Source organism: Diadema setosum, chromosome 9, assembly GCF_964275005.1.
Source record: "Diadema setosum chromosome 9, eeDiaSeto1, whole genome shotgun sequence".
In the NCBI taxonomy this organism is placed as follows: Eukaryota; Metazoa; Echinodermata; class Echinoidea; order Diadematoida; family Diadematidae; genus Diadema; species Diadema setosum.
Genome location: NC_092693.1, coordinates 19709837 through 19734366, shown reverse-complemented (window position 1 = coordinate 19734366; position 24530 = coordinate 19709837). Strand labels below are relative to the sequence as shown.

The 24530-nt window shown below is 39.3% G+C and overlaps 1 protein-coding gene across 2 annotated transcripts in view; it reads right to left on the bottom strand.

The window, feature by feature from the left end:
* The window catches only part of LOC140233176 (uncharacterized), a 120237-nt gene that overhangs the window by 6288 nt on the left and 89419 nt on the right, over positions 1 to 24530 (bottom strand). For both annotated transcript variants that reach the window (XM_072313292.1, XM_072313293.1), the window contains exons 4-11: positions 20551 to 20650; positions 7212 to 7376; positions 6207 to 6407; positions 5441 to 5583; positions 4774 to 5029; positions 2298 to 4474; positions 1130 to 1228; positions 458 to 598 (exon numbers count right to left, since the gene is read on the bottom strand). In XM_072313292.1, the coding sequence (XP_072169393.1) occupies positions 458 to 598; positions 1130 to 1228; positions 2298 to 4474; positions 4774 to 5029; positions 5441 to 5583; positions 6207 to 6407; positions 7212 to 7376; positions 20551 to 20650 (3282 nt within the window). The remainder of the gene's footprint in view (positions 1 to 457; positions 599 to 1129; positions 1229 to 2297; positions 4475 to 4773; positions 5030 to 5440; positions 5584 to 6206; positions 6408 to 7211; positions 7377 to 20550; positions 20651 to 24530) is intronic.

Below are 24530 nucleotides of genomic sequence, written 5' to 3'. Positions count from 1 at the left end.
CACTCTATCCATACACACAAAAATGCACACTTGTAATTTGATATTTTCACAGGAATGAAGCTCACTGAAATTCAGTGAACTGAATTGCCTATTAGTAAGTAAGGGGATGCCAACCTTGCAAACAGCAGTGAGGGCTATGAAGGCTTTTTTTCTTTTTTTCTTTTTTCTTTTTTTTTTTTGAAACAAAAGGATTGTTACTTTTCCTGCAATAACATGTGTAGTAACACAATTTAGGGAAAAAACAGTATTTTTCCATGAAGCCTGCATATTATTTGTTGGTAAAAAATCCACTACAATATTCTTTTACAAAAAGTAACAGTTGGCATCTTTTGTTAGGTTTTCAAGAGGTAAAAAAAAAAAAATCATAAATTTAGGCACATTACAAAACAGTTTTATCAAATTATTTTGACTGATTCCTTGGTGTACAATCTTTAATGGTGACTGAGGCCCTTCTTACCAGGGGATCGGGCATGTTGTACACCTCCAAATCCTTGAGGACCATGCACACACTGAAGGGAATTGTTTGGTTGACTAGCGCCCTCGCTGCCCGGCCGTGACACCGCACCATGTCCTGCTCGGCGGCCAGCATCAGCTTCTCCTGAAAGAGTCGCGGCCAACACCACAAACGAGGGCGACAGTTAGAAATGCAAAAAGAACTGACAATTTGATGAGTCACAGAAATATATCCCTGGTCTTTCTGGGGAAGACCCTCCCCAGCCCCTCTGCCAAATCACACACAAGATAAATGTAATTACTACACACTACTTCACAAAGCAATGACAACTGGATTAGAAAATTTACGAGTTGTATGAGGCAAACATCATTCTATTTGTGGACATATGCCCATATGAGAGAGATAATGATTTTTTTTCTCTCTCTCTCTTTCTCTCAAAGTTTCCCTCTTAAATTTCTTTTTGGATGGAAACATTTCTCAACTATGGAGTTGATACACTTCATCCCTTCAAATTTCTTTTTGGATGGAAACATTTCTCAATTATGGAGTTGATTCTTCATCTCTTCAAATTTCTTTTTTTGGATGGTAACATTCCTCAATTATGAAGGTGATACTTTAGTAACTTTTTGTTGTTATTGTTGTTACTGTACAGACAAACTGTTGATCAAAACTTACCCGTTCAATGTAGTGTCTGAGGCGTAGCTCATGTCTGATCTTCTCTTGCTCAGCAAACTGTGCCAGAAGTCCGTTGTTCAAGTTGCCGGGTGCTGCCATCTATTGGTGGGAAGAGATAAATTCACCACCGGTAACCATTATCCATCGTCATCACACAACATCAATACGACTTGTCAAAAGATCATGAATTCTAACGTCTCGAGAACAAATCCTGCAATACATAAATTCATGCACATACGGGCAGTGTCACACAGCCAGTGTGACTTTATGATAATGTGCTGCTTGATTTCCATGACAGACTTGTTATCACATTATCATATATCGTCGCTGAGGTGACAAGACCTTGAATATGCAATTGTGGTGAAAATGACTTTTCTGGATTAATGGTCAAATAATGGGTTGAGTGATGTCCTGTCCAAATCCCAACTGTCTTTCTCCAAAAATGAAGCCACCCCGGCATGTCAAAGGAAAGACTATCCCATGCGCCACAGTGCTTTGACCACCATGTTTTTTTGGCTTTCCTGAACATTTGACATTTTGTAGATACGAGGTCTTGTCGCCCCAGCGACGATATGCTACTGAACATCTTGATATTCAGTTTGAAGGACTATACAAAAGTACTGTGAAAAATGAAGTTAAGGGTCTTTGTGGATTTAAAAAAAAAAAGAAGAAAAGATGTTCAAGGTAAAAAAAGAAAGAAGAAATGTGTAATATGTTAAAACACTTTGTGTCTCCATAGCTTCAATTCATGAGCACAAATAAAATGCTGAGTTTACTTTTGGTTCACTAAATTCAATATGACTTGTTTTTAAAGTACAAACAAACATGCTACATTTGCTACTTACAAGACGCACATAAACCTTCTGACTGGATGCAGGGGATGGTGTATTGGTTTTCCCCATCATTTGAATGTACCTGAAACCTTTTACATAGGACACACTCTCTGATGAAATTTCTCTTTATTATTAGATACTACCATTACATCTGAAAGGTTGAAAAAGCGAAAAATGCTAGTGACTTCAATGCACAACTTTTCCTGAATACCCCTGGGAATCATGCCACAATGTTGAAATGACATGGAAAGACAATTTCTAGCTAATCTTGTTATCATACCAATTTATTTGACAGATCAAGGCTGATCAAAGGAAAGAGAGAGAGCAAAACACACCTTTGGGATGACTTGAACAATCTTGTTGTCAGGGTCTGACTGCAGAAGGTAGTTCTTCCTGTACATGAGGTACTCGTTGTAGCCGCTGGGTGCCTTGGGCTGGACCGAAGCCATCAGGGTCTTCTGCCTCTCTGCTACCTGCTGCCTGATGTTGAGGAACGCCTCGATGGAGTTGGTCTTCTCCTGCGGGGGCTGCGGGGCCTGGTTGGAGGCATCCTCCATCTGCTGGTTCTGCCGATGCCTGGCCATCTTCCGCTTCCTGGGGTGAGCCTCGATGGTGGCCTCCGCCGTCTGCGCGGCAGCCTGGGCGGCGGCTGCAGCAGCAGCAGCGGCCTCCACCTGATTGCGTCGGCTCCTGGTCATGGGCTGAGAGAACATGGGCTTCTCTTTCTCCTCCTTTTTCTCCTCGCTGGTATGGTTTTCATTGCTGTTGGTCATTGCCGAATTTGATCTCAGCGTCCTTGTCACCTTAGGAGCCTGCTGTTTGTCGTCTGTGGCTGTTAGAGTTGTAGGACTCTGGCTCTCATTCACTTTTTCAGTTTTCTCAACTTTTTCTGCTGGTTTTTCAGTACCCTTCGGAGAACCCCTCCCATTTCCATTGACCGATGATGTGACGTCAGGGCTTCCTCGGGCAGGAGACCTCCGACGCTCTGCTTCCTTAACAGGACTTTTCCGCGAATTGCCATTTTCCCCTCCTGACCCACTAGTCCTTTCATTCACAATACCTGGCTTTTGATCAACCTTGTGACTCCCAACAGATCCTGAGGCACTTGTGGATGATACGGACGAAGTACTTGCTGATGCGTTGTCTTTGGATTTGTGCGACGTGTCGCGAGTTCGTAGTAACAAGGATTTGATCTCCCCGGCATCATCACCCGACGATGATGGCGGAGAGACGATGTAATATTCCCGTGCAACAGCGGGCAGAGGGGATCTCCGATCGGGCGACTTTCTCGTCGTCGCCGACTCTTGGACCTCTTCGCTGACACGGGGAGACGACACTCTCTCATGGACCTTCGCATCATCCTTCGCTTGCTCCACTGCAGACGGCGTGGACGTCGTGGCCTCCTCCGTCTCTGCCTTCTCCTCCTTCCGAGAACTGTGGCTGTGGTGCCGGTGATGCTTCCTGTGAGATTTTTGTGAGCGATCGCGATGCTTTTTCGACTTCTCCCGCCCGTGGTGCCTCGTTTCGTGAGAGGAGTCCGATTCGCTCCTCTCCCGGGAGTCCGGAATACTCTGCGAGGGGGTTTCCCTCCGACTGTCTGTCCTCTGATCGCTGTCTGGCTCTGAGCGCTCACTCTCGTGACCAGACGAGTGTTTCCCCGGACTGTGAATTCCTGACGTTTGCACACAGTTTGATGATACACAGTCCTGCTGCTGAGACAATGAGTCACACAATGTCGGTGACTCAGAGTGCTTGGAGGAAACAGTATGTGCACTTTGAACTGGTGAGGACCTCGTGGGAGAAGTCCTGGTCCCTACTGTGACCGGCTCTGGCCGTGAATTTGTTGCTTCTGTAGTCCTTACATCATTTTCATTTGCATTAAAATCATACTGCGATAGTCCCGCCGTGCTGTCACTCACCGATTGCACTTCTGTCTGAGGGCTTGGTGCGCTACACGACACTCTGGCATTTTCACTCTTGACGGATGATAGAACAGTACTCTTTCCAACAACAGTCCCATTCTCACTGGGACTATTCTTAAGATTCCACGAAAGTATTCCATCATTCACTGTAGTACTATCAGCTTTACTCGCTACATCCTTTGTGTCCGTAGCCATATTTGAATCGTCTGATATATACAAATTCGTCTCACTGACACAACTGTCCGAATCCTCCTTGACCTCCGTCAACGTCACTCTCGTGACTGGCAAGGATTCTACAGTTCGCTCCGGCGGGGCTACCGATGTTGAGATGGACGGACTTGGCTGCCTCCGCTCTTCCACTACACACTCTAGCTTGGTCGATGTGGAGGTCAAATGGGGGTCGAAAAGGTCGCTTTCTGAGGTCGTTGTTGATGAGACAGAGTTTGGCGCCGTGATATCGCGCACTTTTGGTATTGTTCGTGTGATTTCCATGACGTTGGAACCGCCTTTCCCTGATTTGTCTGGAGATGCCCAGTGGATGGTGATCTTCTGTTCACTGCTTCCGCTGTCGGGGGTGAACTCATAGGGATCTGATGTACAGAAAGAAGGACATAATGTCCATCAGGTCAAAGAAGCTTCTGTAGCACTTAACGTTAGGAATGTAATGCCCCCAAACTGCAATGTCGTGTTCTGTCATTGAAGGTAGATGAATATTGTGTACAAATAGCAAAACATCAAAAAACTACAGCACCTCATTCTTAATGCTAAAAAGACAAGCAAACAAAGATTAAATTGAGTTCTAAAAATTCGCACAACTTTTTTAAATCAATGATTCTCTATCAGTTACTCTGACATGAGAAGATTTCACAAATGCAGTCAGATATCTAACCGTCTTGCAGCTCGGTGCCGTTCTTCACGCTGTTGGCGATGTCATTGTGACCGACAACAGGGTGGTGGGGGGAGGCCACGCTCTCCGGCGAGGACGGGGTCTGGACCACTGGGTCGGAGCTGTCGCTGCTGGAGGCGTTGATCTCGCTCCGCAGGAGGGCCCTGATGTCATCCATGAAGGCCAGGTCGTGGGGCGCCTTGCCGCGTTTGTTTACCTGCCATGGGTCGGCGCCATGCTTCAAAAGGAGCCGTACAACCTGTTGCATTAAAAAAACAGAAATGTCATAGATACATCAAACATATGCAGACATTTTGCAGTACGGGATATTTACTGCTTTTCAGGCCCAGTTATACAAACACATATATAGCAATTGAAAATATGCACACATTTTTTTCACACTTATTTTTTTCCGTGTGAATCACACTGATATAAGTCAGGAGTCAGCAGTTAGTGAAATTTGAAACATGCAAGTTAATCTAAATAGACTGAGCACAGAAATTTGATTGCCAAAAAATATCTACTTTTATGGCAGTAAGACAAACAAATTGGCAGGGCTGCCATGAACATACATGGCATCATAATTCCATTATAATCCATTACACAAACACGAGGGCTACGGGTGATACGACGGTCAGAAATATGCCAACTGCGGCCCGTGTTCGAGTACCTTGGTGTGACCGTTGACGACCGCATCGTGCAAGGGGGTGTCGTCCTCCAGACCTGTGGTGTTGACCCTTGCTCCCGCCTTCAGAAGGACCTTGGCAACCTCATAGTAACCATGGTTACACGCCTCGTGCAGAGGAGTCCAACCTAAAGCAAAGTTGGATAGTGAGATGACAACATCAGTTCACAGTACCATTAATAGTGAAAGCAAGTTTGAAGGCTAAATACAAGGACAAGGAGGGTAAGAGCATGGCCCTCTTTTATGAAGAGTTAAAATTGATTACAATGTTGATTTCTATCATAAGTCTATGGCAGCCTGTGTGTTAAGGAAATTTAAAACCAATTATATCTTTTCATAAAACAGGGCCCAGATGAATGAGATAAAAGATACAGGAGGAAGAGAGAAATATAAAAGAGAAATATTAACAAGGATATGACTGCCTGATACAACAGGTAGAGATTTCAATTTTTGATAATCTAATGATAAAAAAAGAAGTGACTACTGGATAAAAAAAACGGCCTTTCAGTCTGTTTTTATAAGTGTAAATTCTTATGATATCATGGACTCTTCCACTGAAATCCATCTTCCCAGCTCACTCAACCACAATTACTGTGAAAGACCCATACTGGTTATTTGATTGTTTTTGTTTGGTTTGTTTTGTCTAGTGTTTTCTCTCCTTTTTGTTTTTGTTTTTGTTTTGTTTCTGTTTTTGTTTTGTTTTGTTTTTGTTTTTTTTGGGGGGGGGTCCCACGTGGAAGACTTTTCTCACCTGCAAAGTCCTGGACGTTGACATCTGCTCCCTGATTGATAAGGTTCTTGGCCACGTGGGCATCTCCCCTGATGGCGGCCATGTGGAGAGTGGTCTCCCCCCTCTCGTTGCGCTTGTTCACCTTGTTCTTGACTCCGCCCGAGCTGTTTGGTGTGGTGGGGTTGGCTTGGGGCTTGACCTGGGGTGTTTGGACTGTGGGAACTAAGGAGTGAAGTGAGGCGTGCAAAATTGGTATTAACTCACAGGTGTACGATTCCGGCTCGGGCATCACACATTATTTTTCAATACTGTGGGCTCTTATTCCTGCAAAGTTAAATCTATGTTTCTCATTGTTATACATTTTTCTAGAAATTTTGACTTTATGAACACACACATACACACACACACACACACAAAGAACAAAATAATATTGTATAAAAGTGGTGCACTGAAAGTGAATAGTGTATCCAATATCGGGAAAGACAAGAAGGCAGATGTCATTTGATTTTCGGTCTGCATTAATAGTTCTCTTCATTCTCTGAATAAGGACCACAATATTAATACACATGAAGCTACACGTATTAATCAATCAAGTATTCATCAAGTATGAGTCCAAATAGAAATAAATCAGCCACAGCCAACTGAAGCAGCATCTGTTAAAAGTAAAGCCCATTCTGAGCACCAATTTATTTGTATTATTTTGAAAAATTGCACCGTTTGATAAGATGAAAGAATAATAACACTCAGCAAGGAGTAGTAATGAGAATATGACACTTGTATCAAAATGTAATGACTAATATGATGGTGATCCCCAGATTGATACATTATTTCTTTTCCAAGTAAAAACAACTCACACAACGACACAAACACAGACACACACAACACAAACACAAACACAGACACACACAACGACACAAACACAAACACAGACACAGACAACGACACAAACACAAACACAGACACACACACACGCAAAAAAAAAAAACTGAACAAAAGTGACACTGATGCAATCATCCGAGCACTCACCTTGGTTGCTATTCTCCTCATTGGCCGTCATCTGCATCAACAGCGCCAGCTGCTGCCTCTCGGAGAGCGGAATGGACCTGCCAGGGGTCCCCAGCAAGGTGGGGCTCCCCGGCTGGGAGCCTGGTGGTTTCTTGCGCTTCGGGGCTGGCTTACTCGACTTCTTGTCTGCACAGGGAAGGAGAAACACATAAAGCGTTGTCCAATTACAGTCAAATTTTACGGGTGCAATTATTAACCCATTGAGGACGGGCTGATTTTGCTACAACACACATTTTCCATAGACCCCTGCCCGAGTATACTCGGTACTCGTCCTCAACAGGTTAAAGGTGTGAACATATGAAACAAATACAAAGTGAAACAAACCTGCAACGCTAATTTTTCACCATAATATTCATTTGGCTAGTATAAATGATTGTTTGATGTACATGTAGCAGCACATCAACAAGTCCTTCTATTAACTCTTTATGTGCCACGTTCGCACGTCCGACTCAGCTGACAGCGTGCCAACTTCGCATATTCTGCTCAACAAACAAAGCCGCAAACCGATCGATAAATCGCTAATCACTGCTAATCCCGCGGCACAATGAAAGCGTTTCTCGTGCTTTTGTTCCTCTCATATACGGCTTGCATTCTATGTGGTGATTGACTATGAAGCTGTGTTCCAAACTAGATTTGCTCGTACATTCTAAGTTTCTGTCGCGGTTTTATGTGCAAAAGTCATGTCTGTACAGTAATGTAGCAACTTGTCATTCAAAATAAAAATTGAAAATAGATTCGTCATACAATTTATATCAAAACAAAGCTTGGCATTCCTCTTTAACTATGCCTACTATTATGCCCATCTACACAGAAATTTGTAGAAGAAAATACAAATTGGAAAAACAAAATTCTTTCTCAAAGCATGACTACCTTAGTGTCTCAGAATAACGTGGCACACAAGGGGTTTCCACCGTGGCACATAAAGAGTTAAATGTCAGATGAAAAAAAAAAAAAAAAGGCTGAGCAACACACCATGAATAACTAACATGTGAATACAAGCTACAGCTGTACTTTTTCTCTCCATGCAAGTACAGTAGCACTATGTGCATCAGTCATGGATTCAAACAGACTAAATGTCTGCATTTTGTCAAAACATGAACAGCGCTCTCTGTTGGCAGGGATTTGCACAGTCTCCCAAAGCATTTCCTTGCGAGGTCTGAGGGAATTCCTTGAACTTGATGTCTCGGTCAGTGTGGACATGAAAATCTCATCAAATAGTGTGATCAGCATCACAATCCAAATCCCAAGAAATCTTGAGGTTATCTTTGACTTATCTCGAATATTTACACTGTGGCAAGTGTCTGATCGCTGGAGCATATAATCTTGTGATTTTTCTCTCCCATCATTCAAACTGCACATTACAATGTTCAGCACATAAATACCAAGGGCCATCATTTTGGTATATTTCAGGTATGCACAGTTTGGTCAAAAAATTATTGCTGTTTGCAGTTAGCAAAATATTTCTATCCATTTGAACGAGCACAAAAAAAAAAAAAAAAAATCAGTATTTTAATGGCAATTATCCTGTTATTTTGTCGGTGCACAGAGTCATGTCCATGTACTAACACCATCTACAGTGTACACTGACCTTTTACCTTCAAAATGAATCTCCCATAAAGAGAGACTATCACATGATTATGGCATCTCAACGAGAAATATAAGATTAGAACTGAAAGGGATAGTATAGTTACGGTTGAGATGGGAGATTCAGATTTTAACTTTTTGCGTGATACTTAGAAACCACTTATAAAATATAAAACAGCGTACAACTCTACGAGAAATTCAAAGTTTATTAAATGGAAATTGGTTTTGAAATGGCCAAGATATCAAAAAACAAAGTAAAACAAAGTGGTCCTAATAAAAGGATGGACTCACCTTTTATTGATTTGTTTCTGGATACCTCAGCCATTTTAAAACAAATTTTCATCAAATAAACTTTGTATTTCTCGTAGAGTTGTATGCTATCTAACATTTCCTAAGTGGTTTCTAATCATCTGGCAAAAAGTTAAAATCTGAATTCCCCCACCTCAACCAAAACCGTACCATCCCTTGAACAGGATATGAAAGTGTAAATTGCACCACTTGAATAATTAAAACTGGTTGGGACAGACATGTGAATCTTCTCCTATCATTGATAATGGTCTTACAAGTGCTAGGCTCCTGTCAGATCACAATAATCCCTCATGTCACTCATCTTCATCCAACCTCTGGATTTCCAGGCCAATTAATCCAAACAAAAACAACCACACCATGAAAGTGATACCACCATATGATGTATACAGACAAGAGTATTGAAAAGGAATCTCAACTTTTGTGTGGATAACGGTCCAAGGCTTGTGCAGATATAATGACGATGGTCGACACTAATAAGATTCCCCCCCCCCCCTCCAAAGGAAATCCATGATGTCTGGCATGTTTTCAGGGCAACATATGACATAGGAAGGCCACCTCTCTCTCTCGCTATAACAACTCGGAACTGGGCATTACGTATTAGAATCACATACCACTCTGGGCAAAGGCATTCATTTCTGATGAAACTGATGAATACAATCTTCAGAGTACAGTAGGGGTTGAAGACACTTTCAATTGCAAAGTGAACATACTAAATAAAGATATTTGGAATCTGGCATGCTGAATGCGAGACTTAATCGATTTCTATCCTAGTTGAACTTTGCCCCACAGAAGATGAACTTGGGAATAGAGCATGTATGTATCACAATGTCTGGTTCAAATACCCATGCACACACAGATACACTGTACAGTACACTGCAGTTTACTGATTTATCTAAGAGTCAGACAGAATAAAATAACAGTAGATATTAAGGGAGGTGACATGTTCAGTATCCTGCTGGTAACATCAAAAAGGCTATCACTAAACACCTAGTTCAGAACTTGAAATAAAGCAATGAGAGTCTCTTTGTATAGCCTACATCTTCAACTGTTGGTGGAATTGCTTTTTGATTCTCGTTCTTGAAAGCGGAACCTTCAAAGTCTGCCTGGAAGTTATAATTTTGCTTGTGTTTTGAGGAGATTTTGTGTCCACATTACCTTTTAGTCTCTCACAATCACTACTCTCAGTTTCGAAGCACTAGCTTTCTAGAGGATACCGGTATCTCAATGACCACTTGAGGGAACAGACCAATGATTCTGAGATATGATTATTCTGAAGACACTGAGCATAATAGTAGAAGAGTAATTTGCAAGGATCTCTTCAACAGAGCATCTGGCTTTCAAATTCCGAATTCTTTCAACAAAAGAGCAACGATCCCTCTTTACTTCACACATCAGTCTCTCTCGCTGCATTAATCTCTTAAGCTGTACACATTTGTAGGCTGTTTCAGAGAATTCCTAATAGGCTTAACAAACAAGCGCGGAGAGGGGGGAAGCATTGTAGCACCTGCTCCTGGATATCTGATTTCCTTTAGTCCCACTTATAGACTCTAGTGTGAGGAAATGAGTCAGGTGATGCTAGAGCGACTATCTGCCAAATTAAACGAGACCTGACATCAGGCTTTGCAGGGTGCGCAAGCCAGTATAATGCAGTAGAGTGAAGGAAAATGTGTCACTACACACAGTACCTTCCACCATAGAAATGTTCAACAGCTCTGAGAGGAGGATGTGAGTTCTGAAGTTGTCAAAACACAAGCCATTCAGATACTGTGTATATCCATATCCATAAAACCATCCAAGATACAGTACAGTGAACTCCCGTTCTAACGAAGTCCTCAGGACCGGCAGTTTTCTTTAGTAATATCAAAATTTTGTTATAACCGAACAAATGAACAATAAAAATACATCTAGAGTAGATAACGTTGCGTCCTGAATTTTTATTTCGCTGTAACCAGAATTTCGTTAACTGTGTTCATTATAACAGGAGTGCACTGTATATCTTTTGTACAAGATACATGTACGTACCTACTCTCTTCTCATTATCAATGAAATCACCATACAAATTTCATTGCTGTCAAATTGTGACCAAGTTATGCTTTAAAACCAAGTAGCTCTGGCTATTTAAAGTGCTTTTTTTTTTTTTTTTTTTCTTAAAGACCTTACATCATTGAACCCCCATTGGACATAGCATGTTAAGGTCAGGTCTGTGAAATGTTGAGTAATGGCACATACAGGTTTTGAACGCAAATTCAACCCAAACCAAAAGGGCTTTCACCTCTCAGGAGGTGATCTATGAAGATACAAAAAAAAAAAAAAAAAAAAAAAAAAAAAAAAAAAAATTGAAGGTACTATCAGTAGGCCTACACAGTTGTACAATGTATTCACAGCATCTGTGTGTTTCTAGTCTGAGAGACATCCTGTAAAAACCTATGATATGATGTTGTCCTTTTTGCTATCACAGAAGATCAATATGGACATTCCAGTAATCAATGCGACATGAGCTGTTAAGTTGAAACAACGTAAAAAAAAATTTGTAGCTTACTATAATACAGTGATATTTTTACCTTTTACAAACAAACAGTTAATATTTTGACAAAATGAAAAAACAAAGAGTCATAAAAGCTATTCACTCAAGTGCCCAGAGACATTGATAGATTAGACTTGGCAATGTCTTTGCAATGAAAGCTAAAGTCAATTACTATCAATCGATGGAACATTGAAATTGAGCACAATTTCATCACACTCTTTTTAAACTGTGCATCGACGGCAATCTTTTCGGCAGGTGCACTAATACCTCATGTACCTAGGGTGCTCTTTGGCAGTAGGAAAGGATTTAAAACACCGTGTTGGAAAGAAAAAGAAGAAGGAAAAAAAAAAAGGGCAGACAGAAAGCGCTCTCATTAAAAAGCAGCGCGAAGCCTGGCCCTCAATCCCTGACTACCGTAAACAGGATATGAGAGAAAATGGCTTCCATTAGAAGCCAGAGAGGCAGCCTCGGACGGACGGCAGCTGAGCACTCCCTCCCGCAAGCAACAGCCCTTCCTTGGCTTCCAGAGACTAATGGAGGTGAACCACACAGGGCTTCAGCAGATTTCAGTTTGCCAACATTTCGTTCATGTACACACTGTAAAACCAGAAATGTTCACGTTCATGAAACTTCAGCGAATTTTGCGAGGAGCCAAGATTCGTAAGAGTGAAATGCACTCAAAGTGTTTGTCTACCCAATGCACTGAATGCCAGTGGCGATTTGCGAAAAGTTTCATTTTACGAATGTTTCTGGTTAATTACAGCATAATGTAGTGTCTACAAGTGTATGTAACTGCAAAAGACAGGGCATCGGACCTAATAGTGGGCATAATATTACGGAAATCTATGTAATTTCACAAGTAAAAATGAAAGATACAGTGTTATTCTATTCACTAGACAAAGTTTGTGATTTCCCATCTTTAAAAATAATATACAACCGGTGCACTCCCGTTATGGGAAGCAATATTTCATGAACTGTTTATGTTACGTGCTACATCAGTTGACATGTGACATTTGGGAAAACATACATTGTAATATTGTCCTGCATATCATACAGTAGCCCCAAGTGTAGGTTTGCTGTTTGTTCCTGCTACCGAGGTATTTAACACATACTCTTTGGCAAGGCACAGCAGGCTTACATGATACGAAGTGCAATCATTTTTAATACCAACTTTAAATGCTTTGTCACATATTTATACGCCATTCCTCATGATGAGTCTAAAAAAAAAAAAAAATCACTTTGCACTACCTACTTATACACATCCACGATGCAACACTTCACAACTACACATATTTATCATTATACACTTGCCTCTTTTCTTGCGCAACATTTCAGTCTTTCACTGATGAGTGAATACGAATTGAATCTACATTGTTGTATACTAAATGAGATGATTATTAAACGGGAATTACATCATATTTGCTTAAAATAAGGCCTTTAAGATGATCCATACTATAATGTAATGAGCCAAGTGCCAAGTCTTCTTTAGTGTTCAGTTGAAGATGACCACACATACTGTACAGTATTCAACTGAACAATTCTATTTATCAGACGATCCTCATAAACTGATGGTAGGGGGTGTAAATTCAAGATTCACCTTTACCTTTGTACTGCACAACATTCAACTGTTAAATCTAAAAGTAATATAAATTAATTTTTCTTTCTTTCTTCTCCCCAAGGGAATATGCAAACAGCAATATGCAGGGTGACACACAAAATACAACAGCAAGTATTGATAACAACCAACATAAGCTCCTCTGTATATTGCCCCCCCCCCTCCAAACATACACATCATGCAAATTTGCACAACTCATTATCAAAGCTCAAAGACATATGTACAACATAAAACATGCAACAACAACAACAACAACAACAAAAATCAGACTCGCCTCTTTTTTGTCTCCTCTTTCTTTCTTTTCATAGAATGAAAACTTGGCAGCTGCCACAATGTCATAGTGTGATATGATTCAGTGCTTTTTAATAGTATACAGGGCAATTTTACACCTTGAGCATTGTGCAGTACTTACATTGTATCTTTCTATCCTTTCGAAGAGCTAAGCTTGGTGTCTCATGAATTTTAAAAGCAAGGTTAGAGTTGCTATAAATGGACATAATGTCAGCATGTCAATCATACGCTGTCAAAGTGAGAATCTTTAATGCGATACCTGTGTTATGTGGAAACAAGGAAAAGTAGAAATTACGCAGTGCGTAATATATGTCCCCGCCGGAAGTAGCATTTTGTAGCAAAATGTACAATATAGGTCAAAAATCAAGGTCAAAGGTCAAAGAAGTCAAAGGTCAAAATTCTGTGTAGAAGTTTTGAAGCGCTCACCTAGTGCCATCACATAAAGCAAACGGAATCAAAATCGGGTAAGAAATGGCGAAGGAGTAGCATTTTGTAGCAAAATGTACAAAAAATGTAGGTCAAAAATTAAGGTCAAAGGTCAAAGAAGTCAAAGGTCAAAATTCTGTGTAGAAGTTTTGAAGCCCTCACCTAGTGCCATCACATAAAGCAAACAGAATCGAAATCGGGTAAGAAATGGCGAAGGAGTAGCATTTCGTAGCAAAATGTACAAAACAGGTCAAAAATCAAGGTCAAAGGCCAAAGAAGTCAAAGGTCAAAATTCTGTGTAGGAGTTTTGAAGCCCTCACCTAGTGCCATCACATAAAGCAAACAGAATCGAAATCGGGTAAGAAATGGCGAAGGAGTAGCATTTTGTAGCAAAATGTACAATACAGGTCAAAAATCAAGGTCAAAGGTCAAAGAAGTCAAAGGTCAAAATTCTGTGTAGAAGTTTTGAAGCCCTCACCTAGTGCCATCACATAAAGCAAACGGAATCGAAATCGGGTTAGAAATGGCGAAGGAGTAGCATTTTGTAGCAAAATGTACAATATAGGTCAAAGGTCAAGGTCAAAGGTCACGACTGAAATTCTGTGTAGAAGTTTCAAAGCTCCCATGTAGTGCTATCATATAAAGCAAACAGAATCAAAATTGGCTCATAAACGACAGAGAAGTAGCAAATTGAAGATATTGATCACACACGGACGCACACACGGACGGACACACGGACGGACACACGGACGGACGGACACACGGACACACACACGTACGGAGCCCGTTTCATAGTCCCCTGCTCGAACTCGTTCGGCGGGGACAACAATCTGGAATATTTTGTATGTTTGAGAGTTCTATCATTCCACAGTCACAGTAATGATATGGGGGGGGGGGATCTCTTAAAAAACAACAAACAGCAGCAATCTTTGTCATGTACATAAGCCTAGGCATATAACCTTGTGTAATGTCATCCTTAAAATAAACTATACATTGTACATTCATAAAACTTCTGTGTTTGTCTAATCTTTATGAAAGAAACATTTGTCTTCATGACTCCAGTCGAAACACAAAACTGGACATTGTACATATGTACACATCTTGCATTATAGGGAATTTCATTCCTTGGTACTAATTCAAGAACTTGCTGTTGTTTAAAAGACAAGTACTGTCAAAAAAAACAAACAAACAAACAAAAAACACTAACTGTTCACAATCAAAGTTACATTGTAGATAACAGAGGCCCCTATATTTTGTCTTTATCTTGCATTACAGGCAATTTGATGCCTTGTTACCAATTCAAGAAACTTGCTGTTGCTTACAAGACAAGTATCAAAAAAAAAAAAAAAAAAAAAAAAAACTTTCACAAGTGAAGCTAGGCATAATTTGTCCTCATCTTGCATTACGGGGAATTTGATTCCTTGGTACCAATTCAAAAAACTTGCTGTCGTTTACAAGACAAATACGCAACAACAACAACAATAACATCAACAATCCTTTCACAAGTGAAGCTACAGATTATAAAAGAGGCATGTGACAGGGATAGCTTTCGAGGTCGTTTTTTTGCCTCTGACATGTTGACTGCTGACTCATGCAAGTGTGCACAGCAATGTGCAGCACTGTAATGTGGAATCCGCCTCATTTGTAATGACAAGGAGTAATAGCGGCATTGACGCAATTCGGCCTTGGACACGAATAACTTGCAATGGGGAAGAAGTGGCCATAGATAAACAACCAGCCTCAAAGATACAAATAGCCTTATACACAGGCCACGTGGAACAATCTCAATGAGCATACATTTCAATACAATATATCCTTTTAATGCGCACTTTCTCTGCATTAGCAGCACAAAAATATATATGGTGTGCAAATGTTCTACCCCTAAGTGCTTTACTTAAAAGGTCATATTTGTATCCCTTTTGCTAACGTCACAAAATTTTGCATGGTTGAAGAATAATGTCTCCCAACGTTGTGTATGAAATCTAAAGGTCATATTTTATATCCCTTTTGCTGACATCACAAAATTTTGCATGGTTGAAGAATAATGTCTCCCAACATTGTGTATGCAATCATATGGTAATCCACCTGTGTTGTTAGAATAAGAAATGAAAAGAGTAACTCCACGTCACTCGAAAATACGCTCACCTTTAGTACCATATCTAGAATAACGGATGGCATTTTGGGGGCATCTAAATGATACATGCAAATTCACTGGAAATCTGTAGTATTATTTCCCCCTTACATTATCACTAGATAAGTTTCCAGTTTTATTATTCTGAAAAAGGTCTGAATTACCTAACGTACCTCTACACGATACCAGCTTACATGTATGAAAGGAATCTATTTTTCAGGGTTGAAGAAGGGACAAACAAACTTGAAGCATGGAGCCACATAATACTCTAAAATCTTTAGAAAATGACATTTGTGGTGCAAACTTTTGATGTAAGTATCTTGCTTTGGGAAGCAGTACACCTGGAGCTGACTGATAGAACATGAATATAATAGAGCCTGCTTACTTTGACTACCTAAAATGATGTATAATGTACCACTCTAATTTGATTTGTCTTGGGGGAGCTCTTTGCTTGCCATCGAGTAGTAATTTCAAACACTGCAGGATTTATAAGTGCTCATCAACACTGCAAGATTTACAAGCGCTCATCACATATTCATGAAATCGTATTGTGTCACTTCACACATTGTAGGTATACACTATACTGCATGTAGAGGTCCATTCATATACTTAACATGGATCGAAGAACAAGATATATAAGTGCGACACAAAAGCATAATAATAAAAATTGGGTTTTGAAAGCTGATATTCAGGATTCGAGGTCCAGGAAATCACAAATGCACGGAGGTATCATTTCATTGTCAGCAACAGGCAACGTCATATTTTAGATTTGTTCACTGTCTAAACATCTGTTATCTACAGTACCTGGGAAGAAATTTCTGCATCAACAACATTCAGTTTGCAGTGTGAACCTGTCAAAACCTACACATACTTTTGAACGCAAAGTACCTACAGAACACGCCCCTGTGGGAACATTCCACAAAACTATTATTTTCAATGTCTGCCATCACCATACTCTTGCAAGAGACTGATGTAACAACAATGTCCATGTCCTGATTTCTTAATTCTTAATAGACTGCAAAAACAATAACAGCAGCAGCAACAACAACAATGATGTCCCCAGTTGAAAATCATGCATAATAAACCCAGTCTGGAATTTCCTTTTAACATCAATAAAATCAAACACGCAGAGAAAGATTGTACTAACAAACTGAGGGAATAGCACTGCCACAACCATCAGGTATACTGTAGACTGTAGCACGGATACCTGATGTCGCCCTTTGAGCGGGACACCTTTTCCCTCCATTTGCCAACCCAACTGCATTCTGGGTTGTCAATTTCCTGTGTAGCCAGGATGCAAGATCCTGCTTGCTAGTGGGCAGGCCGGGCAAAGTGCCCTACTCGCAGCAATTACAGCCTAAAGGTCAATTCTCTTGTTACAATGTGTACACGATGCACAGAGATGCACCGTACAACACAGAGCCCACTCTTGTATGTATACACAGGACTCTCTCTCTCTATGCACTCGCAAAATACAGCGAATGCTGAACTACAAAGATTCAGTCTTATTGGATACCCCGTTGTCAATTACAGAAGAGTATACCCCAAGGAGAAAGCTATTCAGAAGGGGCACACACTTTCAAAAATACACTTGTAATCCCTAATGTCAGTTGTCCATCACTCCATCATCAATTTTGGATAAAGATAAAAACAAAACGCAAAGCCTACCATTATAATTTACAATGAAGGTCATCAGCACATACAATGTATGAATGCCTTCAAGGTTGTTTTTCTTTTTAATTGCAACTGATTGACAGGGCTGTAATTTACGGTATCAGACAGGCCTACAGATTGTAGTAGGCCTACATACGTGGGCTGCATGGCTTTTCTCTGTTCATTGTCTAATAAAACTGTAAAAGCAGAAATATTCACAGTATGAAAACTTTCTTCATGAATTGCCACTGGCATTCAATGCACTGGGCAGACAAAAACTTCCACGCTCGTTTTACCTTTGCGAATCTTGGCTGCTCACAAAATTCATGAGAATTCCATGCACGCTATTAAAATATTTTTTGCTTTACGGAATATTCTTCATGTGCATGTTTTGCTTGAGAATGTTTTCTGCATACATAGGCTCTGCACAGGTTTGGTATAAACCAAATTTTTGCAGATGGCGAGAATGGTCTGAAGCACGTACAGACTGGAGGATCACAAACAAACATCCCTTCGTTCAATTCGGTGTACCTTGCAGAACACCACATGCTTAGACAAAATCACATAAATTTGAGGAACATATGAGCGTGCTGGAATTCAAAACCAACAAGTACATGCATAAAGGCATTTTGAGACAAAATATCACTAGGTTTTATTCATCAGCACTCAACATCAAGATTAGCAACCTCACTGATCAGACACACTGGGTAGCCTTGAAAAGTAGATTTTTGCTGGGGAAGCCTCGGAGCACTAACCCACGTATTCTCCATTCATCCGCCCATGAAATATGAATGAAGTTGCGTGGTGCAATTTTCTGTAATTCTTTTACAATCTCTTCTCCGAAGCAATAAACAAGCTTTGAAGCAATCAACGAAAGGTCACAGCGAAATGTCAATCAAGCTCCGGAGAGCTATGTCCAATGTAATTGCACTCCACCATACCTCAAAATTTTCCCCAGTTGCCCCCTAAAAATTCATCGCTAACAAAGGCAGCACTGTGAGGCTTACTTAGGCTGGACTGAGCTACAGAATTCATACAAAATACAAGTAGACTTCCCTTCACCTATTTGAAGCTACAGGAATCTATTTTAAAAGAAAGAGAGAAAAGTACAGATGGGTATGGGAGTTTCAGCGCTTAGAAACATTGTAATAAGCGCTTTAAAAATGATATTCATTATTATCATTATTGAGTTGTATGAAATGGAATGTCATACCATTGTTGTACGATCACTCTACCACAGAGCAAAAAAAAAGTGTCATTGACTCACTGATTAGACATTGTATCTAGTACATGTATAAGTGCACACTGTGGGCTGCTGGTTTTCAGCAGAAGTTGGACAGAAACTATCCATCCTCACTGCACTAATAAACTACGAGTAGTGTGATTAATTTACACTCTGTTGGCCACAGTACACCATACACTGCGCCGCAGCTGTGAATTGCACACAGGGCTAATTGTTTGCAGCTTCCTAACAAAGTGACTCACCCTTATCTGTCTCTCGTAACACCACATGTCACTCAAGTCTTGATTTCAAAGAAATCTCCTCACCGTACACTGGCACCCAATCAATTTACTGGACCACGGCCACTCGCAATTACATTCACACATCCTATAACCAGCGATGAGTATCGTCTTCCAACACATATAACAGTTTCGAATCCCTTGGTTTCGCTCCGGTCATTACTTCCCCCATTACGGCAACATTTTATTGTACCACAGCTAGTCAAAAATTTCTGTCAGATGGTAGTGTACCTTGTGTGTTTCAAAATGACAAATCTAATCACAATGCACAAATTACAATAAAAAAAAAAATAGATTACATAATCATTGATATCCTACACTGCATCACAAAGACAAACCCAAGATTGGATATCAATGCAGTAATATACTAGGAAGTTGTATTGTACCATAATTTGTGCATTCATACATCCAGGAAAGTTCATAGTGCACTGCTGAATAATTGACATGAGATCGACAACAGTTGATTTAATGAATTGTGAGGTGCCATTCTTACAAACAAACAAAAAAACAACAACAACAACAAAAACACTATGTCAACAGCAAATGGAATACTGATAAAAATTTGCTGTACCTAGCAATGGGGCTCCACTGTGCTAATGCTATGCTGTTCGAAATGGAATCACATCTACAATATGTACAATATTTTGTATTAAACCGATCAAAATAAACAGGTGTCATTGAGAAGCAATACTAGTAAATCATTGAAATCGATCACACAGTGATTGCACAGAGATTAAAGCCACTGTTTACCATAGGGAGCAGTGATAAAAGAATTCAAGTTATCTCATTTGATACACATGTATAGTTCAGTTGTATCACAAAACATCCTGCCATGTCGATTTCACAATAAAGCCAAAATCACTAATTTTCTCAATAAACCAAAATCGTAGACCGTCTATTCTAGAAACGTTTTTAATTAAAAGTTATTGTTTATATTTTGTATATCTGACAATACTTAACAATGAATATGCTGATTATCATATTTACATTGCTTGTTTCTATCCATAACTCACATTTTAGGTTAACTATTATGAAGCACTAAAGCTATCTTTTAATATTTTTTTTTTTTTTACTTAACATTGATAATACTGATTATCATTTTTACATTGGCTGCTTCTATCCATAACTCACACATTAGAATTACACTGTATTATGAAGCACTAAAGCTTTTGTTGTTGTTTTTTTCCATCTGCAAATTATGGTAAATAGTGGCTTGAATAGTAATCGGATACATGTTCAGACATACCTTCTTCGCCATTGACACTGGTGTTGAACAATCTTCTCTTGAGCGAGGTCTTGTTCTCTGCTTTTACTGATTGTGGCATTTTTATAGGCGGCTGTTTTTCCTGCAGTGCAGAAAGACAAATTGTAACGAAAAAGTCATGACAATACCCAAGAAAACTCTGAATTTACAACCAAAAAATTATAAACACACAAACACGCACACTCAGACAAACTGTTTTCTTTGTTCCACGTACATAAATGCCACCACCGAAGTTAATAGTCTAAATATTCTTTTCGAGTACCCAATGCTTTACAAATAGAGAGAAAGCTGATAAAGAGAAATATTCACAATTTCCCATTCTCTCTTTCAAAATGGGGAAAGCCATCCACATTTAATCAAATTTGAGATCATTTCTTAAACATTTTCTGTGCATAGTACAAACGTAATGTAAAGTAATGTACATCCAGGAAATAGCTAGTTTTTTATCGCCTTGCTTTCAAATTTTGGCTTGATATGTTGGTGGGTGGGGGGGGGGGGGGGGAGAAGAATCAAGTGTGTTAAGTACAAACACATTTGGTACCATGGTGAGTTATTCTCGGTAAAAGGGTACTTAATAGTGGTTCCCATATAAGGGCATGTAAATAATAGCCCACCTTTTCCTGTTCTCGTACAAGTGCTCGATAAAACCGTAAAGAGAAAAACTGAAAACAACATCAATCGCAAGGTTATGCGGAAGGGGAAAGGGAAGCCTGTGGGCCGTGATGTGTCCGGATACGTTTTACAGGCCCGATGCTGGTCTATGTAGTATTCTAGCCAAGGCACACAAAATCAAAGCAGGTTGTTTTGCAGTCTTTTTCTTCTCTTGCAATTTTTAAAAAGGCCACGGTGTGCTTCAGGCATGAGCTCTGCATGTTCTTTGTTTTTTCCTACTTTAATCAAGGCCTTTAGATTAGATCATCTATTTGGGTTTGTCAATACAATGCAATGCAAGTGTTGGTGACAGAGCAAAACTGTCCTACTTTTTATTTTCCCCTTCGGACTGTATAGCCTTTTTTTTTTTTTTTTTTTGGAACAGCTTCTTTAACAAAACTCAAAGAAATCCATCAGTTCATTAAAAATGATATTGGCATCTCATTTTACATTGAACATTCACTCTGCGGTTATCATTTGCCAATATGCTAAAGCAGGCATGTATTGCAGCATATAAAATCTGTATGAACTGGACAACTACAGGTGTTGTAGGATGTGTAACCATGCAGACTGTAAATTGAGCAATGAAATTTCAGGAAATACTGAATAGGAATACATAGTATACTCGGTGTTTACATTGTGAGGTGTAATTAAATGTGTACAATCATGTTAAAAGTGTATGATGGGTGTTTCATTACATACATATCACATTACATTCTGTATCACATTTCTGTAAAACCAGCAACAAAAGAATTATCTTAGGGTACGTAGAGTCAGTTTCAAAACAACATTATGTTAGATACGGCTGTGAAATAGCTTTTGCTTTGTTGTTTTTAAAAAGGCTTTCAGCTTTGGAATAGTTCTGGTGAGAACCCATACAATATGATCAAATTCACTGGTTGAAAATACAATCATCATACTTGTAAATATTTGCACTCTGCACGTACGTCATTACATACAGTTGGCTTTTTTTTTTATCTCTCTCTCTCTCTCTCCCTCTTTTTTGAGGGGAGGGCAAAATTACTCATCTATTGTACTATGTACTAAAAAAAAAAAAGTAACAATAATTTAATTGAATTCTGCACCTGCTCTCAAGCACTGAGCTCAGAATTGCAATACAGCTCAAGCTAAATGTGTTTCACTTGCAGTTAAAGGGATGGTACAGTATTGGTGGAGATGAGAATTGGGCTTTTAACTTTTTGCGAGATACCAAGAAAACACTCATGATGTAGTACTGAACACACCATTTTAAGAGGAATTCAAAGTTTATTTGATGAAAATCGGGTTTGGAATGACTGAAACATCAAAAAACAAAGTAAAACAAAGCGATTGTAATAAAGTGTGGGTCCCACACTTTATTAGAATCGCCCTTTTTGGATATCTCTGCCATTTCAAAACCAATTTTCATCAAATAAACGTTGAATTCCTCATAGAATTACATGCTTTTTCATATTTCGTAAGAGGTTTCTCATTATCTCACCAATAAATGTTAGAAACCTGAAATTAGGTCTCAACCAAAACTATACGATCCTTTTAACCCTTCCTATGACAGGGACTTCAGACACTGTGTACAACATTATGGGGTTTTCTGCGCCACTAAGCACTCAATGCATACAGAGGGTGGAACAACAGCTTTGTCAAGAAACTAAACAAATTGAAATACATGTGCAGGATCTATTACTTTGAAGAACAAATTCCTGTCATGCATGCAACTGTTCTCACTCTCTTCTGTTACATTCAAAAGTGTCATTACCATCGGAAATCTGCTCGTATGGAAGGAATTATCAGTGGCAACTTTGAGGGGGTTCAATGCACATTTTGCATTGAAAAAAAGAAAAAGAATCATGACAAAGCACAGACAGAGAGACACAGTTTGTATTAATTTAAAATGCCCCTCTCATATTCCCTCTCCGTGCTGACTGTGTACCCTGAAGTCGAGCAGGATATTTGAGCAAGATATATCCGAGCAAGACATGATGAGTATCAGTTTGGGCAATGACGTGACAAGACATGGGTAATAGATACCCAATGTAAACTTGTGCAGGCAGTCTCTTCAATACAGTCTCGGGTGCCATATCATGCTACAATATACATGATACAATGTGAGAAAGGATGGAACAGCTCCATTGAAAGTGGTCTTAAAGCAGCTCCAGTGTAAAACTGGACTACACCCAGTTAAAAATAACCGTGGTTGGATAACCCACTACACTTGCAATTTTCCTTTCACTTTAAGTCGTAAACTGGGAATTATCGTCACTTTTTGGCACAAGTCGTCAAAACCTCAGCAAAATGAGTCATCTCATGAGTTTGAGCAACATCCTGACTCTTATTATATTTTGTACTGTACACTGTATGTACAGATCAGCTTTCCTACATGTGTATGCTGTATTTATAAGCCAGTTCGTAATTAGCTCATGTACACATTGGTACAAATGACCTTTCTTTTACAAATACATTTAAGCTTGCCCAATGTAACAATTTCTGGAATTCGTGTTCAAAACAAAGAATGAACTTGCGTTTAGACCAGGTGACCAGAATAGTCTGTCAGTTGACATTTTAAATCCATTTCACTGTTTTGTATTGAATGCAACAATGATAATAAAAATAATAATAATAATAATAATAATAACAATAATAACAATAATGAGAATAATAATAATATTAATAATAATAACAATAACAATAATAACACCAATAATAATAATAATAACAATAATAATAATAACACCAATAATAATAATGATAATAATAATAATAATACATAACGTTTATTAAGTGCTTAACATTATATCATTAAGCGCTGGGGAAAACCATAGATAGAGAACAAGTGAAGAAGAAAACAATGAATAAGGACATGCACATAAACTACAGTAAACAATCATATATAATGACAATTACAAATACAAATACAACTACTACTACTACTACTAGTACTACAATAACAGCCTTTTTCTTTTGATATTGCCAAATACCAGGCTTGCTGTAAGGTGGATGAGCTGGAAAGTACCCTTTATAAGGATCACATGAATAATCATCACATCACAGATGCTAATCTCGGCAAATTAACCAATGACCCAAATGCATGTCGGTACACCTTTGGTAATAGCCAAAGTGTAATAGTGCATTTACGATTGCATCGGTGTCAATCCGCGAAAACAACATCTTGCGAAAATGTCTGTGACCTCCCCATTCGTGAAAATATCTGTACATGAAAATAACAGCTTAAATACAGTATACAGCACAGGCATGAGTGCACTGTCTACATCACTACTTTCAACATTGAAGTGTCTTTTTGAATTTGATACTAATAA